Source organism: Phoxinus phoxinus (genome assembly GCF_949152265.1).
Source record: "Phoxinus phoxinus genome assembly, chromosome: 9".
NCBI classification, from domain to species: Eukaryota; Metazoa; Chordata; class Actinopteri; order Cypriniformes; family Leuciscidae; genus Phoxinus; species Phoxinus phoxinus.
In genome coordinates, this window is record NC_136884.1 from 24,971,346 (window position 1) to 24,999,301 (window position 27,956).

Sequence of the window (27,956 nt, forward strand, 5' to 3'; positions counted from 1 at the left end):
ACAAAAACTACATTATATATCTATATATATTCATTCTGTCTATGCAGGAGAATTCTCAGGAGTTTTCCTGGGAGACAAGGCATACCCATGCCTGCCTTACCTCTTGACTCCCTATCAGGAGCCCCAGACAGAGGCACAGCACCGATACAACATTGCCCATGCACGCACAAGAGGTCGTATAGAGATGGCATTTGGGCTGATAAAGTCAAGGTTTCAGTGCCTGAAGCACCTCAGAGTGACTCCACCTAGGGCATGTGACATTGTAGTTACTTGTGTAGTGCTCCATAACACTGCTTGTCTGAGGAGAGAGAGGCAACCAAGGATTGTTGAAGAGGAAGACTGGGGCAATGAAGCAGTATTGGAAGAAAACGAAACAGGCAGACTTATACGAGACATATATGCAAATAATTATTTTGCTTAATATGGTCTAAACCATGTGTAGCCTTTAAAATTTTCCACTGGCCCCTGAACTTTCTCCTTAGTTGAACAAACACACAGAAGTCAAAGTATTTAATGTGATTTGTCTTTATTCAGAGTGAATCTGCCTGTTAGGGGTGAAAACACACAAATAAATGTTGTGGAAAGTGATCAAAAAGGTAATGTTTTTTTTATTTTCCTTTTTAAAAAATGGTAGTTCTGCTTGCATTTTTCTGTAGCTGTTGAATTTCCAGCTCCAACTTCCTCATCTTCAGTTTTTTATACTGGATGTCGATATCAATCGCTTCCATTTGTTTAAGGAGGTAGCGTTTATACACTCCTTTTATGTTTTCTGGGTTCTGTAGCAACATAGATTTAAATTATTTCATTGAATACTCTTGTCACATTGTTTTCATTTCTTAATATTCACTTTGTCACATGTGGTCCCAGACTGAGAGGGCTCTAGAACAGTGTCAGCATCCTGAAAACACATTAAGATAATTTTATCACACAAGTACACTTTTTAATATTCAATACAGTATCGCATGGAACCTGTGAGTACCTCAGGCCTCCTTGAACATACAGACATATGCACCATTACAGTAGAACAAGTACCTCTACGTGACATTACTGCTATGATGTACTCATAATACATATTAAATACAATTTAATTTAGCAGATGCTTTCATCCAAATCAACCTACAATTGGTGATGCAAGTATTGTTTTACTTTCAACAAAACTTGCCTTGACTTTCAAATCATCGATGCCCAAGGTCTGCCCTGCCATCTTCAGAGGAGCAGTCCTATTGGCGCTGTTGCAGAACAGCAGCTCCATCTGTTCCCAACCCATACAATTTTGTGGTGGGAATTCCTTTTTTAAAAAGGACACCTTTGATGGCTGCCACTATGGTTTTTGCTTTGCCATCAGGGACACTAATCATGTCAAGAAATTGACTGAAGACCTGCCCTTCTACATCTGTGTATCTGATGAAGACAGGAAATCAAAACAAAATTAAATGGTAGCGTTTCATAATATATGCAAAAAAAAATGTCTTACTCAAATTTGCCTCACGTGTAGATCTAATTGTCGACTGACAGAAATGTCAGTGGTTTCGTCAACTTCCAATCCGATTGCTACAGATTGATTGATATCATTGAGGATTGGTTCCTCCACCACTCTGTTTATGATGTCTAACATCTCATCTATAATTCTATGTGATGTATAGTTAGTTGTTTTCCCAATCTGAAGAAATCAAATCAAATATTTATATATATATAAAAATAATGTTTATGTTGAATATTGTAACGAGGAGTCAGTGTCGTGAGCATCCATATGCAGCTTTATTAAAACAGAATGCAAGTCAAACAGGCAGAGTTCAATCACAGGCTTCAAGCACAATGTAGATAAGGCAGAATCAAAGTCAGAGTTCAGGCTGAAGATCAGGGCAGGCGGCAAACACACAGGATAATCAAATGACAAGGCAGATGGAATCAGAATAGGCAGGCGGCAAATAATCAGAGTCCAGTAAACAGTCCAGGTCATACACGGGAAATCACACACGGAATAAACGCTCAGAAATGTTTGCATGGCAAGACAAGACTTCGCAAAGAGGAAGCTGAAAGAACAGTTTAAATAGTAGAGAGTCAATGGGAAACACCTGTGAGTCAAATCAGCCACAGGTACGGGGTATATGGGAAATGCAGTCCAGAGAGTTAGTACTCAGGTGATGGTGACCTCTGGTGGTGAGCGGAGGGAGCCACAGAGGCTGAATTCGTGACAAATATAGTGCCAAAATGTATGTTTTACCTTGAGCTTTTTGAAATAATCACACCCCAATATCTCTGCAAAATCCAACAAAGCAGGACAATTGGTGTGATGTGCCTACTCTCATTTGATGGTGTGACAGAGGCACTTAAAGCCCCCTATTATTACAGCCTCATGCTCAAGCACCACCATGGGTTCAAAGGCGACCAGTACTGAGTTTTTTCCTGTGGGAAGTTTTATGTATCTGCATCATCATTAACAATCAATTTTAAACTATTAAGCAACCACTAAACTATACAACCAAAAAAAGTATATTGACAAAACCTGTGCATAAATGTTTGAAAATGAATGCCAATATATTATTGTTAACTAGCTTAAAAGGGGTCATGACATGGGTTTTTTTTATTTTATTATTATGTTCCCTTAGGTGCAATTATTGTATTACTATAGTTTTTTTTTACAAAAAACTTTTAAAATGTAGTGATTTATGACCTTTTCCCACCCTGTTTCTCATCCTCTGATTCAAACAGTCTGTTTTGGGGGTGTTTCCCCTTTAAGAGTTCAGTGTTAACGCCCACTGTTATGATTGGCTAACGTCAGTGCCTATGCATCAATTATTAACACCCCCAGCCAGAACATTTGCGGATTTGGCACAACTGTTTAATAGCGGGTGATGCATGCGAAGCGATGGCTCTTGCAATGATAAAACCTTATTATGTTTGAGCCGGAATCAGAGGAAAATGAACCATCACCACAACAACGAAGACTGGATCAGCCCGTGTCCACATGGAAAGTGAAACTATTTTGAATTAATAAAAAAATTGTAACCCGAGACACTTGAAAACGGATTATTGTTGCATAATTATCCTATAGCTTAATTTGCTAACAGTTTAACATTATTTAACTAATTCCAATGAAATGATAGGGTGTACCACAGACAAAAATGCATGCACAGGCCATCTTTGAAGATGCAGCATTGATAAAGGCAACATTTTTAATTTTCTATCACATGTAGGCCTACTATAAAGGCGACATATTTTCAAGATTCTCTTATACAAATGTGTTTATATTAGCCATGATAAAAAGTAAGTTTGCGTCGTCGTTGTTGAGCCCAGAATAGTCGGCACGGACTTATCTTTGAGCAACAGTTTTCTGGCAAAGCCAGCATCATATTGGGATTTTTTTCCTCAAAACAGTCATCCTTAAAACGTATAGAACAAACGCTTAAATTAACACTGCCGTGACTGGGACGTCCACAAAAAATAAACTGCATCCATTTTTCCCTGACGTCTGGATCTTTCGGCAGCGTATTCAAAAATGCTGTTTGTCCACAGCCAGGAACAGCACATCTGCGGCATCGTAATTTTACTGTACACAGACCCACTCGCTGTCCGTCGACTGAACACTTGTGAGGCGCGCAGGGCGACAACGATACGAAATGAGCGTAGTTGTCTTGCGCTGGAGGCGGTCATATGCAAACGCTGGTACGTCACTTCGCACCGTGACGTCACTTCTTACCATGGATCCAGAACGAGCTGTATTTAGAGCTTGATTAAATAAATGATTCATTTATAATGGGGAGGACGTCTTAAGCTATGAAACTTGCAGGACGTTTTAATGGTACAAAGACCTCTTATATACCAAAAGATCAAGGCAAATTTGGTTTCTCATGTCATGACCCCTTTAATATGCCAACAGGCCATTTACACAGGATCTTACCTTGTATCAGTGAGAAGTGAGATTTTACACTCTCCTGGTGATGTTGAGTGTTGAGGTGCTTGTCCAACTCGATAAAGCTGGCTCCCAATTTCGATAAACGGCCTCTTTCCCACACCTCTTTTGGGTGCCTTCTTGTGCTGTCGGCACAAGCGACAGAACATTCCTACAGGCAACAAAAGATTTATTATATTTTCTCTCAAAAGTACAAATATGGTGGATAAATCAGGTTATGTTGAATAATCACCATGGCTTTGTACGTGGTACAACCAAGGCTTGAATCTGGAGATATCAACCCAGTTAGGGTCCCATCCAGACCGCCTGTGTCGTCCTGTAGTTGTTGCTGTCCTTGGTCGTTCTCCTTGGTCCTGTCCATCCACCTCTCCTCGCACCTCCTCTCGCTCATGTCCTACCACTACAGCTTCTCTCTCCTGCTCTCTTGTAGTCTCTCCTTGGTCCTGTCCTCTCACTTTTCCTCGGTCATCTCGCTCATGTCCTACCAATGCAGCCTCTCTCTCTTGCTCTCTTGGAGTCTCTTCCTTGAGGTCTCTTTCCTCTCTCACCTGCACTACTGATCTTTTTTTCTTTAACACACTAACACTTAGATACTTGTAACCAGTACTTTCATTTACTTTATCCTGTAGACATTTTTAACATTAACCCTCTGGGGTCGGCAATCACGCTGGCGTGATCTGCTCGCTTTTTTTCTTATCAGTGCAAAAGAGATTCAAAATACTCTGTTGGTTTTGATCTTACATTTAAGTTTTTTACATCATTCGATCCAGTTAAGTTTATTTTTTTTTGTGTATACTCACAATAAAAAACAAAGTGTTGTGTCTTTCGCCAAATAAAGAAAAATAAACATGATGCGAGTTCTGCCTTCTCTCTGTCAGGGAAGTCCATTCTGAAACGCGTCCGAAAATGAACTGTAACTCAGCGAATACTTGTCACTCAGGAACGAGAGATTTGTCTTTATGAAGCTAGAATTCTCTTCTTTTAAATGAAGTAATTTATATTAAAAAACACATATTCTTAGTTTATGTAATCCGTTTGAAACCAAGGAGAGGCACAGTTTTTCGTTCTCCCTTCATTATTTTTAATGAGCTGAGGCCGCCACGCCCCCCCCCGGCGCTATTCACATGGTAATACTTCTTCGTCAGATTCACTGATAGTTCATCGCGTTTTGAGGATGGCACGCTTCTCCGGTAAAGTCGGCCTTCAGACGATTCTTCTGGACAGCGAGGAAGAATTCACCTTTTCCTCAGAGAAACGGTTGCATCTCAGACGGAGAACGGCTGCATTTTCAAAAGCGAATTGATATCCGAGGATACAAGTTCGAGTAAATTGTTTAGTGTTATATAATTATTTTTCTGATTATATAGAACTCATGTGAATTTTCAGACTATATTTTGCTTAGCTTTTGACATCTTACAGGAAAGATTGCCTTACAATATCCCTAACATTCGTGTATATGGTCGTTTCAATGTGATATTACTCTCTAAACATATTTGTATTATATTTCACTCCGTTTGTATTAGCTTATGACACTGATTATCATGCAAAAAATACTGACTTTTGCGTAATGTAGCTTATTTGCGAATATCTGCTTGGTGTAAATATGATTTTGTGCTCCGGTAAAATGTGATAGGCCTACTGTCTAAATACTAGACATTATATTTTTATATATAAATGTTTCGGTTTTGGTTAGCCTATGACACTTATCTTGCTAAAATATTGCCACAGATGATTGTGAATACAGGTGTAAATGTTTGAAATGCTCTAAATGCGTGCGGTCTATATGGCCATCAACAGCTCGCAGTGACGTGATCTATGGCCCATAAATAGATATTTCTCCGTCCTATGGCCCATCAACAGATATATAGACTACATGCATTGTGCGTCCATACCCATTAATCGCCCATCTTTGGATAATGTATGCTAACAGTTGTTTTTATTTTTTTTAGGAATGTGTCTGCATCACGCTCTCCTTCTCCTTCGTTCAGTGCGATGGAGAATCATACAAAGTGCACAGATGTAATATTTTACTGATGAAATGTAATTGTGTTTACATCGTCATAATATACAAGTAGGGCCTACCTATTCTTGTGTGAAATTACAAAAACTGTTGTCTTTTTTTTATCCATGGCCATTAGTGATTGATAATGATAATAATACAGTTTCTTTGATTGTGTTATCAACAGATGTGACAATGAACATGTCCAAGCACCTGTCCCGAAGAGAGCCAAGGCAAACAAGCAGGCAAGCAACAGGTCCAAGTCCACCCTGTCATGGAAAACTGAGACTGATGTTGACATGGTTGCACAGACTGCACGATTCCTGCCCGCACGGGAAACTGGACCGCAACTGACCTCTGTTGACTCACATTTGCATGAGTCTGTTTGTAACAGTATATACCTTTCTTTCTTTTTTTGAAAGGATGTGTTAAGTTATATTGTTAGGAAAGATTTCTATTTTTAATAAATGCTTTTCTTTTTAATCAGTGAATCCTGAAAAAAGTATCATAGATTAAAAAAATATTAAGCAGCACAACGGTTTCCAACATTGATAATACCTGATTATCAAATCATGATATTAGAATGATTTCTGAAGGATCATGTGACACTGAAGACTGGAGTAAGGATGCTGAAAATTCAGCTTTGATCAAATAAATAAATTATATTTTAAAGTATATTAAAATAGAAAATCATTATTTTAAATTGTAGTAATATTTCATTACTGTTGTTTCTGTATTTTTGATCAAATAAATGCAGCTTTCCAAAAATATTAAAAATGGTAATGTGTCCAAACGTTTGACTGGTACTATATGTTTATATATGTACGGTAGCACTGTGGTCTTGTGAGGCACAACATTTAGGAATTACAATAAAATCAGATTGAAAAACAAAACCTTTGAATCTCTTCTCATTCTCAGATTCTCCTCTCTGCCTCACAGCACCGTGATGGGGCATTAGCCATTGATGGGGGAGTGTCTATTGTCTCCCCTCATTCATATTCATGGCCATCAACACCCCTACGCATAAAGCAGTGCTGGCACAAAAACGGAATTACAAAGTTTCAATGGTTATATTGTTGTTTTGTGAAAGAGTGATTAGAATGATTTTCACATAATTTTGTAGTAAACATTCTAGCCTACAAGAATGGAAACTCAAAAGTCTTGTGGCAAACTATTCAGTATGAGTTATATGGGCTCATTGCAGTGACAATTTTTTCCCCAAAACTTACTAACCACGCATAATATTTTTTTTCTATAAAATGCAAACATGTAACTTCCATTTTGCTCACATATTATTGTAGCAGAGTTTGTGCTGAATACAGCATATTTATGAGTTGGCCAAAGGTATATTGTAAGTAGCTGAAATAAGCACAAATGTCAGGGCATGTCAAAACATCTCAAGGGCCCCAAAAACCCCTCAGACCCCAGAGGGTTAAAATCTAAATTAAACTTTTCATTAGTTTAAAAGGTGACTAGCTTACAGCTTACAGGACTATGGGCAGTAGGTGTCCCAAAACAACAAACCCACGTATAAAAAAAACAAAAAACTCACTATTCTTCCGTCACTCCCTCAGTTATACAGCTCAATTAACCCAATAAAGAGTATTAACGTAGCTATCCTAATCTTACCTTATCCTAACTAACGTTAACGTTACAGACCTTCCTCAATATTAACGTAGCTGTTCTGGATTGGTTGGAATTTTGTAATATGTGGAGAAACCTATAAATAAAGTGAGACAATAAAATATTAACATAGCTGACCATCTTTATTGAAGTGCGCCTCAGCGAAGACCGTTCGTTTCATCGTCAGAGAATGTGAAAGTTATCAGAACACGTCTTTCTGCTTGGTGATAAGAGAATGTAGCCTACAGTATATTTAATGCCTTAAACGTACAAAAGATCTGTTTGTGATTAGCCCAATTCGTACCACTTTCTCCTTTCCAGAAAGCGTTTGCTCTCCCGTGGCGTCTGTCGTTGCTATGTAACCATGAACAGAGGCGAGCCGCGCCGCTTCTATTATGAGCACGCTTGCCACGCCCCTACATTTGAAATAACGAATTTGCACGCCCAAAAAACGTGCTATGTGAACAGCCCCTTATGGCAACGTGACATAGCCTAATCGTAAATATTTCCATATGTGGCTCTTTCCTCCTTTCTTGTCAACAAGTGTTTTTAGATGTGTAAGTGAATGAAGTAAATGTCATGATATTACTGATCATGTGAAGATTTTACAGCGGTGCTGAATACATTGTAGGGGAAACACTGGCATTATTAAAGATTATTAAATGTAGTCATGCCTTGTCAGTGTTTTGTAATAATAATAACACAGTACTTATAAAATACACTGTTTTATACAGGATCAACAGCTGCGATAAAGTTGGAAAGTGTTGCTTCCAGAAAGGGCCTGCTGAAGGACATTCGACAGCTCTCACCACAACACCAAACATTTTCCTTGGAGGCATTCCATTCACTTTGCGCCAAAGCACACCGGCTTCTCTTTTCTTGGAATGTACAGCAGGTAAATGTTGATGAAGGTTAATGGATGAATATGGCTACAGCTAATGCAGTCTAATATAGCAGCCAAAACCTCATTGAAAAAGGTAAAAATTGTTCATTACAACAGCATCGCATAGCCTACTGTCCGTAGAAATAATCATGAAATCGAATCATCACCTCACTACCTCATGCTGGAATGTATTGTATTGCTGGTGTATCACAGTACATTGGTTTAGTTGTGGTACCTAATACTCAAGTGTACCATTTTTCCTACAGACTTCTCTTAGCGGTAGGGCTGGGTATCGTTCAAACAATTTCGGTACCGATACCGATACCTTGATTTCGATACCGGTTCCTGAACGATACTTTTTTCGATACCAATTTTATGAAATCCATTTTAACAAGATTACATAACACATAAACCTTAGAAAAACTTTGGTTTTATTTTTTTAGTTTGACTCATGCTCCTCCTTAGCCAGTGAACAAAGGAACAAAAAAAGCACAAAGGAACAAAATGTAACCAACATACATCAGTCCAAATAGATTTAATAAAGTTTCAGTGCAAAATGAACAGTTTTGTGAGGCTCAAGACTGCTGCTTACATAAAATATTTTAAATCACTTAGTCAGCAGTTCTTCTTTAAAAAAAATAGCATGTCTACTTTTTTAGGAGACAGACAAGCGCCCTCCTGACTGATAATGTCCCCAGCGATAGAAAATGTACGCTCTGAGGGTGTGGATGATGCTTGCACACAGAGATACCTTGTTGCCAAATCAGAAAGCATTGGCAGAGTGTCCTTCATATCCCACCACCAGGTTACTGGACTCACTGAGGATAGCGTAGATGGAAGTGATCTGTAGTTATTTAACTCTGCCTGTATCTTCTCTTTAGTGCTGCTGACAGTGGTCTCTTTTCTTATTTCAATTTCCATGTCCTCCATAGCAAATAGCTCCTCAAGGGCAGAGAGCTTTGGCCTCTTCTGTGAACAAATAAGTAAAGAAATAAAGAATCATGTAAAACACTATCAAGGTAAATGTGAACAAGATAATGTTCTTCTGAAGTTAATTTTCTTACCAGTGTTGCTACTGAAGATGCTCTTCATCAGATGAGCTGTCAGCTTGGTCACCTGCTCCTGCTCTCTCTTCGAGCCCCTGTTCCATCTGCTGGTACTGAATCTGTATTCAATAGAATAAGAAAAAAAATTATATATATAGTAGGGCTGTCCCCGAATAATCGAAGATTCGATGCATCGATATGCGGAGCCTGATTCGACCACCGATCTCACAGTCGAATCTTCGCGGGTGAAACGAGCATCATACCATTTTGGCAATATGGGGGTGCTCAATGTCTAATTGCACACAGAACTACTGGTTTTGTATGGTTATATTAAGTTATATACAGCCTTAGATTATGATAATGCAGTAAAAAAAAAAGTGAAAAGAAAGAAGCGTTCAATAAATAATTTTAACGTGTTTGTGAATAAATCCAACCACCCCTGTGACAGATTTAAGTTTCACTTTCCCTGATCCATGACGAGACGAGGACCATCTTGACGGCAGGGATTAGGCTATTTAACAATGTCTGGATTAAGAAAACAGACAATTTGAAAAGACTCAGGCCCCGTTTACACGATGGGAAAACGCAGATATTTCTCTGCGTTTTGGCCTGTCATTTACACGAAAACGCCGTTTTTATCCCAGAAAACGATCATTTCTAAAAACTCTGGCCAAAGTGGAGATTTCTGAAAACGCCGGTTATATGTTGCCGTGTCAACTGGGAGAAACGGGGTTTTAGGTTCTCTCTTGTCGATTCTGAGGATTCTGATTGGCTTGCATGGCTTTATCCTTCTCCCTACACTGCCGCCCATAGGTTTAGCATAGTTATAAAGGCGCTCGACGGCGTATTTATGCGGGTTGTGTGCACGATGTTATTATTGAAAACGGAGGGGGAGAAATATTCGTTTCTCTAAATACCCGGCTATGTGTAAATGTGGCCTCAAACGCACACAAGCAGAGTGAAAGACTGGATTTTTTTTGATCGGGTAGGGTACAATTGTTTTCAAACATTTCAGCCGTTTTCTCATTTTAATTGGCTGTGAACATGTTTAGCTAAAACAGGGTATCTGCACATTTTTTAAAGTCAAATTTAAGGCTTTTTAAGACCTTTTTAAGACCTGAAGAAATCAAAATTAATACCGTACATTAGGGGTTTGCAATATTAACAAAAATATATCTCGATATTTTCAAAGTTTTGTTGATAATTAATTAGATGATATTTTACTGATACTATGGCTGGTTTAGGCCTGTTGTTGACAGCAGACTCACAAAGATATTCATATTTAACATATTCTATCTATGCAGTGGTCAGTTCACAGTGACTAAAATAAAAAAAATTATAACAATATTTATAAACAATATTTGCCACCTTAAATTGATTTCCAGGGGCATTTTCACCTAAATATGGAAATTATTTCTAAACGTATTTAGAGGTATGCATCACCTTTTATGTCAAAATCTAACATTCAAATTAAATTCTATTAGAATAAGACCGTACCCACTGTCAAATTAAATAATTAAATAAAAAACCATCCTTGCAGTGCAGAGGTGACACAGAAGCGGCATCCGAACTGGCATTACTATATTTACACTTAATTTGCAATTGCATAAATAAAGCTATTCAATATTTAAATATGAAATGATTTATAATTTTAACATTTTAATTAACTTAGGGTACTTTAAATATGAAACTAAACCCGCCAGTAGGTGGCAGTAAGTCACTGTCTTAATAAGCGAGTTGTTGGGAGTTTTATTCAACCGATTTGTTCAAACGGCAGATTCATTCATTGAATCAAATGATTCGTTCAAAACGCGGATTTCCGTTTTTAAAAAAGAATCGCTGTCTGTTGGACTACAGTTTCATTATGAAATTCTCGTCGGCGAAATAAAGGGGGAAACAAACAATATTGACAATATAAAAAGTAACACACAATGTTAACTTTATTGTTAATTTAACTGTTGTATAAAATAAATAGCACATTTGCAATTGTGCACAGGAAAACGGCACTCTTGCTCGTGATATTCTAATATAACAACATAATATGATATAAATATAATAAGACAAAAACTCATTTGGGGACATACTTATAACTGCACCGACACATCACGCAGTGAAAGCAAGCATGAGAGACAAACGCGATGTCAGCTCGAATTCGCAGTGCCTCGTACGTAACGTTAGTTAAAACAATGATTACAATATCATCATAGTTCATAGACAATCCTAAGCACAAAGAATGAACTTACTATTGAACTGACATTTACTCGATCTCTTATCCTCTCCTCTCGCGTGCAGGAGACAGACGCAGGCTATACGCTGCCGTAAATTACGCGAATTGTCACGTGAACAAGCAAATCCACAAAGATAGAATAATAAAAATAATACGTACGCTAATTAGATAGTTTTCATTTGGAAAGCATTTAGATACGTCGTCAAAGTGTCATCTAAAATTTAAGACCTTTCATAGGTAAAAATAAGACTTTTCATAAGTAAAAATAAGACTTTAAGACTTTTTAAGGCCTTAAATTTTAAATATCGAATTTAAGACCTTTTAATACTTTTTAAGGATCCGCGGGGACCCTGTAAAAAACTGCCAGTTTGCGTTTATTGTTGTTTCGGCAGTTAAAAAGAGAGCGTTCACAATTCTGGCTAAACTTTCAGTGTTCTAATCATTTATTTCGTTTTATTTTATTCATTGATCACTCAGGGTTACCTAATTTAACTGTGTTTTATTTATTTATTTATTTTATATATATATATATATATATATATGTTCCCCTGCACTTTGGCATTTTGCACACATTTGTTATGCTCCCTGTGACTTGATTCTGACTTTATTTCGTTTTTTATTTTTATTTTTTATTATTAGAAATGTATAATCTGTTCTAATTTAATTCTTTAAATTAATGCTTTTTTGTGTGTGTCGATGTTGCGCTGCACTGAAAGCATGCTGGCACAGGCAATTTTGCCGATTTAATTTCATTTCGCAAAATGTGTTTTTTTTAGGTTTATTTATCAAAATGTTCTTTTATTATTTGTCTGATGTTCTGTATTTCGATCGCGGCTTTAGAATATTATGAGAAAACTTTTACAAATGTTTATCCACCACATTACCCTTTTTATTTAAACCTAAATAAGTTCGTCTGTCAGTTGGCATGCAGTTTTGGTCGCTTTATTAAAAGTTGTTGCTGTGTGCAGTGTGTAAAATAAAATAAAAATAGTTTTACCCTCCTGCTGACTATAGTGTCGTGCCCCTCCCAACCCATTCACACACACATAGATGATTCGACGATCGGTCGACTATAGAAAGATTCGAAAATTCTGATTCGACTATGAAAATTCATGGTCGGGGACAGCCCTAATATATAGATCTACAATTAAGGAGAAGTAGATTACCAATTTGAAAAAAAATAACACCTGTCCTGGGGTCCTTCTCATCAGCTCCTCATTCAGTCTGGTCCACACTTCATCTTTCACTTTTGACTTAAATCTGGGATCCAAGGCTGTGCCCTCCTCCAAGAACTCCCTCAATAATCCAAATGAAAACAAGTGATAAATCAATAGGATTACACTACACACCTGGTATCTTTTTGAGAGGTCATTCCAGATAGTTTTCTTGATGGTTTTTGTAAAGGAGGAGTCCTCATCATCATTAACTGTGAAGTGGTGCTGGAGTTTATCCAAGATTGGCAGAATCTGACCCAGCGTTGGGCTCCTATCAGCAGAGACGCAGAGGGTTGAAGTGTAAAGTATCTTTGTTATTTTGACAAACTCTTCTGCTTTTCTGAAATCCTCATCAGAAACTCTCTGCAGTCTGAAAAATATAATTTCATAGCTGCCCTCTAGTTTTATGAGCACAATGATGCACAATGATTCACACTGAAAATGGCTGAAATTAAATTAAGCTAATGACAAATTTCTTTACCTGTCCTTCTCCATTGATTTCTTATTGAGGCAGCCTGGATGGCAGGGAACTGCTCCAGGAATCGCTCCACCATCAGGAACAGGCTATTCCACCTTGTCCTCACATCCAGGATGACAGCATGTTCTGCAAGGCCTAGAGAGAGAGAGAGAGAAATAGAAAGAGAGGAAATTGGTGAGTGTGGATATATGTGTGGTTACAAAAGTGATTGTTCCTTTGCAGAGATTTTTTACTAAATGATTTAGCAAAGGATTTTATTCTAACTATTTAGCCAAAGAGTTAGATTGACCTATTTTGATTTCTACTTACCGAGAAGACGCTGCTTCTCTTTAAGGACAGGTTTAGCCAGGCTGGACCTTTTCAGCCATACCACCATTGCTCTGATCCTCCCTGCCCACTGTGAGACTGAGGGTATAGTGTAAAGCTTTTGTGCAGCAATATTGAGAGTATGAGCAAAGCAGACAATCTTTTTAATACTCGTCTTTTTTATTGCTACATCCATGTTTGCTGCATTATCTACTGTGACTGCAACTACTCTGTCCTTTTTATTGAATTCATCATCATCACATTGAATATCTCCTATCTCTTCTGCAACAATTTCCCCTGTCTGGGATGTGTATACTGCCCTTGTATGTAGGACTTTCTCTTTCATGGAGCCCTCTCTCACATAGTGGACTGACACTGTCAAGTAGTGGTCTTGTGCCATGCTGGTCCATCCATCAGCAGTCACAGCCACATCCCTCACATCTTGTAACTCTTACTTGATGTTTTCTTTTTCTACTGCATACCATACAGGTATGAGGGTATTTGAGAGCATGTCTCGACTGGGGGACTGATATCTGGGGTTTAAGGCCCTTATCATCTCCCTATAATTTACATAATCAGAAAACAAAACATAAAAATAGCATTGTTTTATCAGTGTTGCTTACTATAAAAAGGTGTGTAAAAAAAAGAAAAATCTTTATTTATTTTTTTACAAAATTAAAATGAAAAACATTATCTACCTAAAAACACCTGGCCAACAACCTACAACACCACCACCACTTACAGCTTTCTTATCTTACCTCCACCATGGAGCCTCCACTGTAGAAGAAGGCAGCAAACTTTTCACAATGAAGTTTGTGACTGCCCTGTGGCACTCATCTTGCCTTTCCTTAATCATTTTCCCTTTTTTTGCCAGTGTGAAAGGATTGACACTTGATGATGGTCTCCTCATGCCAGGGTCGGACTCGGCAGGGGCAGAGGCTATAATAACATTAATGTGAAGAGGGGAAAAAAACAAGAAAGCTAACCTGTTAATGCAGCCAACCTTAAGGATAAGAACACTTTAATAGTATCAGTATAGTTTTATTTAATGCCATGTCAGCATCTGTGACTATTTTCATGGCAAAAAATGAATTACAAAAATACAATTACATACAATAAAAACCAAGCAAACAGAAGAAAATACAGCAACTAATATTATACAAGATTTTTAACATTGCACGCTTTAACAAGATAACTAGTTTAATGTTACTGTCAACCTTAAAGCATTTTTAGCATCGATTTAGCTAGCCATCTATAGCCATACAGCCTAACAATATCTAACGTTACATAGGTCCCAGTTATTAGAAGTTATGCTGCCTTCACGTGCTATGAGAAATAGGGGTATTTCCACTCCTAAAGTCGTGATTACGAGCTCATTGCATTCAAATGTTGACGTGAAAGGGCGTTCATGTCAATTTGTTTTAAACTAGAAAACTAGTATTTACATTAATTCCGAGAGCACCAGACGGCAGCATAAGTCACCATGCAGGCATGCACAGAAACGTTAACTTAAATAGTACATAAGCATGTACCACTACAAGTAAGTTAGCCTATTATTATTCTTTTTATTTTTTAATTTTTAAATGCTAATATTACCTGTCGGAGTCCCACTCGTAGCGCTGCCTTCATCTGTAGTTTTGGAGGAAGACTCGTATAGCACTAGCAGGAGGACGGGATGACTGCACAGGGTTGGTCTTCTTGCAGTCGAAGACGGAGCAACTTTCTGCTCTTAGGTTTAGTCCGTGCACTGTCAAGTGCTTTGTCATATTACTCGTGGTACCGGTCTTTGCAGCAATTATTTTGCCGCAAATATGGCATCGCGCGGTGTTGGCATCGAGCCTCGAGAAATGTAGCCACACTTTAGATCTCCTTTTCAACATCTTCAGGGGGTTAACTTGGGACGCTTACACTTGACGCTTCACGTGCATCTATGGGGGTTGGGTTGGATAATTAACTGAAATTAATCATCATACATACACGTTTACACAAATTTAATAACAAATACCATTACTGATTGAGTTGAGCTCCAGAGGTATGGCTCCAATGGAGTCTTCATTGCTGTCAATGTTCTGGTCGTCATCCTTCTCTGTAAAATCTTAGAAAACACAATGGAAAAATAAGCTTAACATGCTCCTTTGATGTTAGTTTGTACTCATTACTTGATTGATTAAAATAATAATAATAGTAACTGTACCTTGGATTTCATCAAGAGATTTTCCTTTTAATTCTGTCAGCTTTCCCTTTTCAAGGGCTAGAATCAGTTTTGAAATTTTGGTCACCTGGATGGTTGCCTCAGGTTGTAGTCTGTAATCTCTACACAGCAAAATCTCCAGTGTTGAAATCCTGGTGTTAAGGACTCTTAGAGTAAAGAGTTAATTTTCTGGTGTTGAATTAACACTGCTAGTGTAAACCGCACCCTCTGGCTGGTGAAAATATGTAGAGTTAAATCTAAATAACACAGAGAGAGTGTAATTAGATGAAGTTTCTAAACGTAAGTTAGGGAGGAGTGAGCCAATCTAATCTTTCAATCATCAGCCGAGTACAGTATATAAGCAGCCGCTTACCTCTCCCTAGCATCAGCTGTTCCAGTATCCCTCCACCTCCCCAAACTCCACCTTCATCTTAGGTACCTTGCCCCTTTTAATCATTATATCCTACATTTTAGCCACTGGGGGGTATATCAGAGCTTGAGTTGAAGCTGCTTCATCGAGCCCCTCTCCAGTGGACAGCAAGCCAAATAAGTTTAACCTAATATCTTAAAGATTTTATGGGCAAACAAACTCGTTAATTACATCCGGGACATTTACGCGAGACTCGCGATGCAAGGCATATGAAGAGGGAGAACACATACATTAAGTGTTTTATCGCATTTATATATGCATTTTATAACATTTTATTACATCATATTGTTTTATAACAATATTTATGTGCAGTGCACGGCTAAACCGCTCTCAGAAAGGCATTTCCGTTGACGCGCGATGAGGAGCAGACCAGGATGAGGTTGCTTTTAAACAGTGAAACGACGAAAGTAAGTGTTTTATCTAATTTACAATATGTATTTTATAACATATTGATTTATAGCGATATTTAAATGCTATGCGCGCTTAAAGAGCCAAAACTTTTCTCAAGGGCGACATCTTTGACTCAATACGGAGCTGACGACGAGGTTTGCTTGTAACGTTAACAGTGAAAACACAGAAAGTAAGTGTTTTAACCCGATTTACAACATGTATTTCATGGGATTATATTGTTTTATAACGATATTTAAGTTATGTGCGCGCCTAAACCTTTCTCACAGACTAGGCCCCTACATCTTTGACTCAGTTTGCTTTTAACAGTGAAAACACAGAGTAAGTGTTTTACTAATTTACAATACGTATTTTATAATGTTATTTTGTTTTATGACAATATTTGTGATGTGCAAATAGCACACCTATATTAACTGAAACCTAACTGAAAAACAGAACAACAACTCCACAAACTTCGGACCAACAATGCACATGAAATTGCCACTTTATTTCCTTATTTGGAGGACCAATTTTTTTTAGAATGGGTAAGTAATTATTTGATCAGATTCAATTTTGGTTGATGTTTGGATATGCTTTCATATTTAAATGTATTGATTTTGCTATTTGTGTTTGCTAGGAGCATTTCTATGATGCACCAAGTGGCTAAGGGTACCAGGCTTGGTGTTTAAAGACTGTACAGACTAGAACCTGGTGAATGTGAGGTTGAATACATAACATATGAGAGAATCATGTGCACAAACATAAAAAAGATAATCATAGTTTATTTGACAAAAAAGCACATTTCATAAATAAAAACTTTTCTACATGTTTATTTCATCATTATTAGTTTATCACGTAAACAAATTAATAAAAAAAAAAGAAGAAAAAAGTATGACTTCAAAAATATGACTCCCTCTATTTTGAAGTTAAAATAACAAATAGAGAAAATAGAGAACAGGGGCCTGTTTCAATAAGGAGGTTCAACCAACTCTGAGTTAAAACTTGAACTCTGAGTTGACTTACCCTGAGATGGGAAACTCTGAGTTTTCGGTTACAGATCAGCTGAAATTAGTTAGTTCAATCAACTCTAAGTTGACTGACTCTGAGTTAAGCGCGTGCACCACAACTATAAAAAGCCATTATCAATGGAGCGCAGATATTATGAGTAACCATGGCAACAGCGCCAAACAAAAAGAGGAATTACTGTTATACAGTGTTGGGTGTAATTAATTACCATGTAATCTAAATATTGTAATTTAGTTAAAGGGATTACTCTTAATTCTACTGTCATTTAAAATAAAATCTGATGTAATTACATTAAGGAGGCTACTGCATAGACTATAGAACAATTCTGTATAAAACAACAGTGGATTTAACATACATTTTTAAAAGGTATATTTTTTAATGTAACCTTCTCCATCTACACACTTTGGTCAATTCAAGAATAATTCATGCACTTGTATATTGTTAATTTGAAAGCATTAGAAGTGCAGTTTCTTGTCTCTCCTTGTATTTTTCAAGTGGTTGAGGTTGATATGGGATTTAGTAATTAATATTAAGTAGACCAATACTTTCTAAAGATAGTAATTATTACATTAATCTAACTACACTGTTGACGACATCATTTGTAGTTAGTAATTATTTACTATTTTAACTTACCCAACTGTTATAATATCAGGTGAAACTGGAAGAACAGTTATTCAACCTAATTTTAATTTGCATGTAGGCTAGGTGCAATCCTGCAGGCATTAAAAGAATGTGGCAGCAGCTGAAAATGAAATATAAAAACATAATTCAATCAGGTAAGGCTTGAGCATATCATGGGTGTAGGCTACCTGACTTTACAAACATTTGACATATTAAATAACTAAATAGCATCCAGTGTCTAACAGTGCAGCAGCATTTTTGGCTCAGGGAATTCCTTCATCAGAGCCAGTCACTCCCGGAGATCCAAGGGCCTTCATAAAATGTAAGAGGTCTACATATGTCCTATTTTTGTATGGGTATTTTTGTATACCCATATAAATTTGTATACATATGTGCTATTTTTATATTTCCATTTATTTTACTTTGGGTTGGGTTTTTCATTGGTCCCAACATATTCTGATGGTAATATCTGTCTTTTGGAGCCTCCTGTCCCAACAGAACCCCAGGCAGTTGTAAGTAGCCAATACACCAGAAATGATGACAAATAGTAGGCCTAAGTTACCATGGTAACTGACTCTGAGTATAAGTTATCTCTCTTTCAGAAATGGGCTTGACTTACTCGGGTTTCTCGGGTTTGATATACCTCCCATTCTGAAATGGAAAACCCAGAGTTTCCCTCATTTCGGGGTTAACATACTCAGAGTTTTCACTTAACCTCCTTTCTGAAACAGGCCCCATGAGATCTTCTAACAGTATACATGGGAACTATATTCTCAGAAGGTGAAGCACTGCTACTTCTGCGGAGTGATTAGCGCAACACTGAGCGAACTCTCTGCTCCTCACCACGGGGCTTCTCAGATGCTGCGAGCAAATCACTCCGCAGAAGTAGCAGTGCTTCGGTTAGAAGATGGCTGCGTCTCATGTGACCTTGTTATTTGTACACGCTGTGACTATACTAATCACAACATGTAAATAGGAAAATGTTGGTGTTATTTTGTTACTTATTGAGAGTAGTATGCTAGCTGGAGCCGTTTACCTCCAGTCTTTGTGCTAATCTAGGCTAGCGGTGGGTGCGTCAGACAGAGTTACGGCACGCACGGAGATGAAAAGTGTATGTATGGACTTATCTAACTCTGGGGGATACGGTGAATAAGCTAAAATCCCGAAAAGTCAGCTTGTTCCTTTAAAGGAATGGTAAAAAAAAAAAAAAAAAAAACTGCTTTTTAAGGACTTTTCATTGAATCATTTCGTCTTTCCCCCCTCCAGATTCACCAAGGATTTTGGTTTATTTAGCAATTTTACTTTAGCTGCTACATTGCACTGTCACTTCTGGTACAGATTCATTGACCTTTTGTGTTATTTTTTTATTTTACTTAATTTAATAAGTACAATGTATGGTTAGGATTCTGAATTAAAACTGTAATGTTTCTCCACAAATATTATCAGAAATATACGGAGCCCCCAGGGGTCAGGCAAAAATGGTTGAAACAATATAAACCTGCATTGAAAGATATAAGCTAAAAAACAGCAGACCACAACCCTCTCAGCTCAACACCACAATTTGTTGATTTCTTCATCTGTTTTAAAGATGAAATCGTGACCTTATGATGATAGTAACCGTAACTGACACATGGCGTAATATTAAATTTTTTTTCAATTCCATTTTGGGGCTCTGAAAAATTGCTTGTGAATAAATGGTTGATATTGTAAATTTACATCTGAATACATAAAATATGTGTTTTAGAATGGATAGTGTTGTATACTTTGTTTTCTACCCGACTGTAATATACAGTGGTATTTGTATATTGATAGTATTTGATACACTGCCGATTTTGCAGGTTTAAAAAAAAAATCCAGAAAATCACATTGTATGATTTTTAAATAATTAATTAGCATTTTATTGCATGACATAAGTATTTCTGTCAGGTCCATAAAGTCAAGAACACAGAACACACAGACAATAAAATTGAGCTGACGCTCAATTTAAACACCTACCAACCAGTAAGAATTCCGGCTCTCACAGACCTGTTCGTTTTTCTTTAAGAAGTCCTCCTGTTGTCCACTCATTACTACACGGCAGGAACTGGTCAATGACCCGAAGAGAGCTGGGACCACAGTCTCAAAGAAACCATTAGTAACACACTACGCCGTCATGGATTAAAACCCTGCAGTGCACACAAGGTCCCCCTGCTCAAGCCAGCGCATGTCCAGGCCCATCTGAAGTTTGCCAATGACCACCTGGATGACCCAGAGGAGGAATGGGAGAAGGTCATGTGGTCTGATGAGACAAAAATAGAGCTTTTTGGTCTAAACTCCACTCGCTGTGTTTGGAGGAAGAAGGATGAAGTACAACCCCAAGAACACCATCCCAACCGTGAAGCATGGAAGTGGAAACATCATTCTTTGGGAATGCTTTCTGCAAAGGGGACAGGACGACTGCACCGTATTAAGGGGAGGATGGATGGGGCCGTGTATCGCGAGATCTTGGCCAACAACCTCCTTTCCTCAGTAAGAGCATTGAAGATGGGTCGTGGCTGGGTCTTCCAGCATGACAACGCCCCGAAACACACAGCCAGGGCAACTAAGGAGTGGCTCCGTAAGAAGCATCTGTGTGTGCAGTGTGTGCAAACCTGGTGAAGAACTACAGGAAACGTATGATCTCTTTAATTGCAAACAAAGGTTTCTGTACCAAATATTAAGTTCTGCTTTTCTGATGTATCAAATACTTATGTCATGCAATAAAATGCTAATTAATTACTTAAACATCATACAATGTGATTTTCTGGATTTTTGTTTTAGATTCCGTCACTCACAGTTAAAGTGATAAAAATTACAGACTTCTACATGCTTTGTAAGTGGGAAAACCTGCAAAATGGGCATTGTATAAAAAAAATCTTCAGTGTATCTGAAAGTCCCAGCTCGTCAGATGGCCCATCTCTTTGGAGGAATTTTTTTAAATGCATCTTGGAGACCTCCTCAACCTATCGTCTGTTTAACAAGATGATTCTTGTCATTGTTAGCTTGGTGAGACATGCATAGTTGCCCTCTGAGGTCTTTTGGCTAAGTTTCTGGAAGGCCGATTCTGCACTTCTTTGTAGATAGTCATTAAGCTTTTCAATGTCTTGAGTGAGTGGCCACTTTGACCACTTTGATTTGTACAGTTTCTGGAATGCTTCTGTTCTGCTTGCCAACTCTGCGTTTTCAGCAATAATAACTTTTAAGAGGGAGTGTCCGATTTTTAAAGCTACGCTTGGAGTTTGGTAAGAATGTGTGTTTTCATGAAATCCTGCAGTTTCTCTAACTGCTTGAATGACATTCATGAAATTTGTTGGCTTCATGGCATCATCTAGAGTTGCAGATGGACATTTTTTGCGCAATGTTATTATGAATATGCCAAGCTCACGGACCTTCTGGCGGGATGTATTCATGCTTTGTTGTGTGAAATCCGTGGCGATTATATGGACTGAGCAATTTGAAGACCAGAATCATGTCTCACAACATGGGCAATTTCATCTTCATTAATTTTACTCAATATTCTCATTACCCCTTCATCTGTTTTACCAGAGAAGGCAGATTTTGCCACTGCAGCAATGGAGAGGACTCTCTGTCTGCCCTCAGTAGTCTTATCTGTCTTGCCTGGTTTGGACTTGCATCCTCTCATGTGCCTCCACAGCTCATTTCACAAAAACATTCCCTTGCAATAGAAGCAGTATTCATATTTCTTCTGGGTTGAACCTGTGTCCGTAGTTTTACTTTTAATGTACATTCTATTGTTTTAAGGACATTGTTGTAGTGGTTGAAGTTGCCTCGGTTTATCAATTTTAAAGCAGTTGTTTCCTTTGTTTCAATTGTGCAGGTAAACTCAGAGCCTTTGCTATATCCATGTCTTCCTTGGCATGGACTTTAAAGTGTCCTGAAATTTTGGATTGAGGTTCTCCACACACAAAGCTAAAATTTTGCCCTGCTTTGGCGAGTGTTGGTGATGCTTGAGTTTCTGAATAGCTGTCAGGAAAATATTTTTTTTTGTGTTGTATCTTGAACCACTGTGTAGTCCATAGAAATAGACACAGGCATGGTTTCAGAAACATTGGGGAGTAGATGTTACATAATTAAATTTCATATGCATGCATAGAAAATTATTTAATATATTTTGATGGAATTATTTATGGTAATTGCTTACATAATTTCTCAGTTTTTCGAAACATTGTGCGTGCCATACAGTGAAGCAAGCTGCGAAGTACAAATAATTTAATCAGTTCAAATTGAAAATAAAGAAGGCAACCACAAATGAAGACAGATTAAAAACAGCACAATGAGATTTTCAAATATGGTACATGTAATTAGATTATTTCACAATTACAAACTGTTCACCATTTATTGTTGTTGAGAACTGGCCAATAATTTAGTGTTATTCAAAATATCTATAAAACAAATCCAGACAAATCCAATGACCTATACATTTGACTCCAGACCACTTTAGAGAGGAGAGTGGTCCATGGCAAGCCAGACATTTCTCAAAAGAGGACAGTTGTTCAGATTTTATACTGTGTTTCTTACAAACTGAAAGAAAGAAGAAAATACACTTTCCCTTTTGAAATTGATTGATTCAGCTAATGCTTGTCAGAATAAATCACACTGAGAGGATGATAAAAATAAAAAATAAAAACTATTCAATGGTCTCACGATTTGATTAAATTACGATTATCATGTCAATGATTCGGTTCAATTTAATATCACAATGCATTGACGATGCGTTGCATGATTTTGATTACTTCAACTGAATTTGCGTTGCATGATTTTGACTTAAAAGAGGGTGGCAAATCAACATGAGGAAAAAAGGTAAAGTGATGCTCTTACCTGATTTACCTAGAGCAGGCTCATGGGCTTGACTGAATTCTGTAGGGTGCCCATGGGCTGGATCACGCTCTGGAGTGGATTCTGTTGTGTTGGTCTAAGTTGTGTTGCATGATTTTGACTACATTCAAAAGAAGGCTGCAATCCAACATCAGGAAAAGAAAATAAGAAAAGCGATGCTCTTACCTAATGTACATGCAGCGGGCTCATGGGTTGGAGCCAGTGATGTAGTGGTGCCTGGAGAAGTGGGTATACTCTTAATTTATGCCCCCAATATTTTTTTAAGCGTCCCAGCAAAGGATGAACGCTCTGTGTTATAAACAGTGACATGTAAGACTAGTCTTGCATATTAGTTCACCCCAAAATGGACCAGTAATATTTGCACATTATCACTTAACTTTTGCTGCTTGACTTCACGGAGAATTAATATTAGCCACAGAAGAGGTGCAGTTTTTGCAATTAACCCTCTGGGGTCTGAGGGGTTTTGGGGGGCCTTGAAATGTTTTGACATGCCCTGACATTTGTGCTTATTTCTGCTACTTACAACATACCTTTGGCCAACTCATAATTCTGCTGTATTCAGCACAATCTCTGCTACAATAATATGTGAGCAAAATGGAAGTTACATGTTTGCATTTTATAGGAAAAAAATATTATGCGTGGTTAGTAAGTTTTGGGGGAAAAATTGTCGCGGCAATGAGCCCATATAACTCATACTGAATAGTTTGGCACAAGACTTTTGAGTTACCATTCTTGTAGGCTAGAATGTTTACTACAAAATGATGTGAAAATCATTCTGATCACTCTTTCACAAAACAACAATATAACGATTTAAACTTTGTAAGTCAGTTTTTGTGCCAGCACTGCTTTATGCGTAGGGGTGTTGATGACCATGAATATGAATGAGGGGAGACAATAGACACTCCCCCCATCAATGACTAATGCCCCCATCACAGAGAGGAGAATCTGAGAATGAGAGGAGATTCAAAGGTTTTGTTTTTTAATCTGTTTTTATTGTAATTACTCTATGTGGAGGAACTAAATGCTGTGCCTCACAAGACCACAGTGCTACCGTACATATATAAACATATAGTACCAGTCAAACGTTTGGACACATTACCATTTTTAATATTTTTGGAAGAAGGCTGCATTTATTTGATCAAAAATACAGAAACAACAGTAATATTGTGAAATATTATTACAATTTAAAGGGGGGGTACAATGGTGTTTCATATATTCAGAGTTGTTTACAGTGTTAAAGAGATGGATTCTCATGCTAATAATGGCCAAAGTTTGAAAAGTTATTTTGAACGAATAACAGAGAATTTCTGTGCTGAAAATCATACTTCCGGGTTGCAACACGTTTCGGCTGTTTTTTTTCTATCGTAGATCAAATGACGTAGACCAGAGTGGAACTCCTTATATGAGCATTGCTCTCGGAAAAGCGCGTTCACGCACACGTCGACCAGAGGAGAGAAAGGCCGCGCTCATCGACGCGTTACTACCGGAAATCATCATCTGCAGCGCTAAATAGGAATGGTTGATGTCAAGAATGTCTCCAAAAAAGTGTGTTTTGGGATGTGAGGGAAAGTTTACCTTGTTCAGCTTCCCAAAGAACCCAGTGTTACTGCTGGCTCAAGCTGCTCCCGCTTGACTCTATAGCTCCGCCCACGCCCAGAATCAAGGACCTCGGCTTTTTCCGGATAGAATCGGAAAGCTGTATTTTTATTTTATAAATATGATGAAACTAAAGACTTTTTGGAGATATGAAGGACGCACTATTACTCTATAGGTACTCAAGATTAACATGAGATTGACTGAAACTAAGTATTTTACCCCCCCTTTAAAATAATGATTTTCTATTTTAATATACTTCAAAATATAATTTATTTATTTGATCAAAGCTGAATTTTCAGCATCCTTACTCCAGTCTTCAGTGTCACATGATCCTTCAGAAATCAGTATAATATCCTGATTTGATAATCAGGTATTATCAACGTTGGAAACCGTTGTGCTGCTTAATATTTTTTTATAACCTGTGATACCTTTTTCAGGATTCACTGATTAAAAAGAAAAGCATTTATTCAAAATAGAAATCTTTCCTAACAATATAACTTAACACATCCTTTCAAAAAAAGAAAGAAAGGTAGTGTATACTGTTTCAAACAGACTCATGGGCGAATGTGAGTCAACAGAGGTCAGTTGCAGTCCAGTTTCCCGTGCGGGCAGGAATCGTGCAGTCTGTGCAACCATGTCAACATCAGTCTCGGTTTTCCATGACAGGGTGGACTTGGACCTGTTGCTTGCCTGCTTGTTTGCCATGGCTCTCTTCGGGACCGGTGCTTGGACATGTTCATTGTCACATCTGTTGATAACACAATCAAAGAAACTGTATTATTATCATTATCCATCACTAATGGACATGGATTAAAAAAAAGACAACAGTTTTTGTAATTTCACACAAGAATAGGTAGGCCCTACTTGTATATTATGACGATGTCAATACAATTACATTTCATCAGTAAAATATTACGTCAGTGCACTTACCATCATTCTCGATTGAGAACTGAACGACACCTGCGCGCCTCTCTGCTGGAGAAGGAGAGCGTGATGCAGACACATTCCTAAAAAAATAAAAACAACTGTTAGCATACATTATCCAAAGATGGGCGATTAATGGGTATGGACGCACAATGCATGTAGTCTATATATCTGTTAATGGGCCATAGGACGGAGAAATATCTATTTATGGGCCATAGATCGCGTCATCGCGAGCTGTTGATGGCCATTTAGACCGCACGCACTTACAGCATTTCAAACATTTTCACCTGTATTCACAATCATCTGTGGCAATATTTTAGCAAGATAAGTGTCATAGGCTAACCAAAACCAAACATTTATATATAAAAATATAATGTCTAGTATTTAGACAGTAGGCCTATCACATTTTACCGGAGGCTGAAATATATTTGAACGAAATCATATTTACCTAAGCAGATATTCGCAAATAAGCTACATTATGCAAAAGTCAGTATTTTTAGCATGATAATCAGTGTCATAAGCTAATCAAAACGGAGTGAAATATAATACAAATATGTTTAGAGAGTAATATCACATTGAAACAGTTTACACGACCATATGTTAGGGATATTGTAAGGCAATCTTTCTTGTAAGATGTCAAAAGCTAACCAAAACTAAGCAAAAAATTCATCTGAAATTAGTCTGAAAATTCATGAGAGTTATATATAATGAGAAAAATAATTATATAACACTAAACAACTTACTCGAACTTGTATCTTCGGCGGGATCAATTCGCTCTTGAAAATGGAGCCGTTCGTCTTCTGAGATGCGATCTTTCTCTGAGGAAAAGGTGAACTCAACTCTTCCTCGCTGTCCATAATCATCTGGAGGACGACTTTACCGGAGAAGCGTGCCATCCTCAAAACGCGATGAACTATCCGTGAATCTGACGAAGAAACTGCATGTTTTGATCGGGGGGCGTGTGCGAGGCATATAGATCACCTAAACTATTACCATGTGAATAGCGCCGGGGGGCGTGTCAGCCTCAGCTCATTAAAAATAATGAAGGGAGAACGAAAAACTGTGCCTCTCCTTGGTTTCAAATGGATTACATAAACTAAGAATATGTGTTTTTTAATATAAATTACTTCATTTAAAAGAAGAGAATTCTAGCTTCATAAAGACAAATCTCTCTCGTTCCTGAGTGACAAGTTTTTCGGACGCGTTTCAGAATGGACTTCCCTGACAGAGAGAAGGCAGAACTCGCATCATGTTTATTTTTCTTTATTTGGCGAAAAACACAACACTTTGTTTTTATTGTGAGTATACACAAAAAAAATAGAAACTTAACTGGATCGAATGATGTTAAACACTTAAATGTAAGATCAAAACCAACAGAGTATTTTGAATATCTTTTGCACTGATAAGAAAAAATACAACGTTTGCAAGAAAACGATAAATATTACTTGGATGGGGGTGAAGGCGGTTAATTCCCACAGGGAGTCTACTAGCCACCAAGCCAGGATGCGGGGAGGACGTAACACCCAGCTACCGCTGTTTTGCGCTGGACCAACGGCTACATCGACGCCATCAACCTCCACTGCTTCCTCAACCTTGCCTGCTCGCTCCTCGCAGTCCACTGCCAGTAATCCTCCTACCACCAGCATACAGACGATCTGCACCACCACCGCTACGCTACAGGCTGAAGTACTATGGTGTTTAGACTAGGCAGTGAAACACCACTCGTTCAAGTCCAATGATGGCATAGGAGAGCTGTTTAGCATGATGTTCCCGGATTCCCAAATCGCCAAATCGTTTGCTTTGGCCAAAGATGATTAAATTATGCATCGCCCCCTATTTTAAGAAGCAACTGGTTGAAGCTATAAATCATGCCGGACCATACGTACTTATGTTTGATGAGAGTCTGAATGAATCGTCAAAGAAAAAACAAATGGACATACACATTCGTTTTTTGGAGGATGGCTGTGTCCGCTTGAGGTATTTTGGCTCACAATTTCTGGGACATGGAATAGCTGAGGATCTGTTGCAGCACATCAAACTAAGTTTATTTTTATATAACTTACTTGTTTTCAAGCATTGAGAACAGTTTAATAAGCTATCTTGTCATTTTTGCCTATTAGTTTGTCTTACAGTTTTATTGATCACTAGACAGGGTCCCCGCGGATCCTTAAAAAGTCTTAAAAGGTCTTAAATTCGATTTTTTTTTTTATTATTTAA

General features: G+C 37.8%; 2 protein-coding genes across 11 annotated transcripts; both read right to left on the bottom strand.

Annotated features, from left to right (window-relative positions):
- Nucleotides 1-321: 321 nt before the first annotated feature.
- Nucleotides 322-5,387, bottom strand: LOC307004393 (uncharacterized protein). Of its 2 annotated transcripts, none has more exons than XM_079623543.1 (3): nucleotides 4,146-5,387; nucleotides 3,902-4,064; nucleotides 322-1,401 (listed from the first exon to the last, which is right to left on the bottom strand). In XM_079623543.1, the coding sequence occupies exons 1-3, from the start codon at nucleotides 4,302-4,304 to the stop codon at nucleotides 1,388-1,390; spliced, it is 336 nt and encodes a 111-aa protein (XP_079479669.1). In that variant the 5' UTR covers nucleotides 4,305-5,387; the 3' UTR covers nucleotides 322-1,387. The 2 variants fall into 2 exon arrangements, with proteins under 2 accessions (XP_079479669.1, XP_079479668.1); XM_079623542.1 differs by having other exon boundaries at nucleotides 322-2,406.
- A 3,496-nt stretch (nucleotides 5,388-8,883) lies between these two features.
- LOC307004482 (uncharacterized protein) lies at nucleotides 8,884-19,246 on the bottom strand. 9 transcript variants are annotated; one of them, XR_013799040.1, is made up of 9 exons: nucleotides 15,884-19,246; nucleotides 15,701-15,784; nucleotides 15,286-15,617; nucleotides 14,448-14,628; nucleotides 13,693-13,788; nucleotides 13,387-13,518; nucleotides 12,879-13,176; nucleotides 9,483-9,583; nucleotides 8,884-9,387 (listed from the first exon to the last, which is right to left on the bottom strand). XR_013799040.1 is itself a non-coding variant. In XM_079623804.1 (8 exons), the coding sequence occupies exons 4-8, from the start codon at nucleotides 13,757-13,759 to the stop codon at nucleotides 9,362-9,364; spliced, it is 462 nt and encodes a 153-aa protein (XP_079479930.1). In that variant the 5' UTR covers nucleotides 13,760-13,788; nucleotides 14,448-14,628; nucleotides 15,286-15,784; nucleotides 15,884-19,246; the 3' UTR covers nucleotides 8,884-9,361. The 9 variants fall into 9 exon arrangements, 4 of the variants coding, with proteins under 4 accessions (XP_079479930.1, XP_079479931.1, XP_079479929.1 ...); XR_013799041.1 differs by having other exon boundaries at nucleotides 15,695-15,784; XR_013799042.1 differs by having other exon boundaries at nucleotides 12,879-12,987; nucleotides 15,286-15,784.
- Between the last annotated feature and the right edge of the window lie 8,710 nt (nucleotides 19,247-27,956).

What these genes read in the sequence shown, in the direction of transcription:
- LOC307004393 (XM_079623542.1), bottom strand. Translation starts at nt 4,304, where the DNA reads ATGAGCGAGAGGAGGTGCGAGGAGAGGTGGATGGACAGGACCAAGGAG. An exon ending in GTACCACGTACAAAGCCATG is followed by an intron (nt 4,065 to 4,145) that starts GTGATTATTCAA and finishes TGTTGCCTGTAG; the next exon opens with GAATGTTCTGTCGCTTGTGC. An exon ending in TCACTTCTCACTGATACAAG is followed by an intron (nt 2,407 to 3,901) that starts GTAAGATCCTGT and finishes AACTTCCCACAG; the next exon opens with GAAAAAACTCAGTACTGGTC.
- LOC307004482 (XM_079623802.1), bottom strand. Translation starts at nt 13,885, where the DNA reads ATGGATGTAGCAATAAAAAAGACGAGTATTAAAAAGATTGTCTGCTTT. An exon ending in AGAGAAGCAGCGTCTTCTCG is followed by an intron (nt 13,519 to 13,692) that starts GTAAGTAGAAAT and finishes CTCTCTCTCTAG; the next exon opens with GCCTTGCAGAACATGCTGTC. An exon ending in AAATCAATGGAGAAGGACAG is followed by an intron (nt 13,177 to 13,386) that starts GTAAAGAAATTT and finishes CTCTGCTGATAG; the next exon opens with GAGCCCAACGCTGGGTCAGA.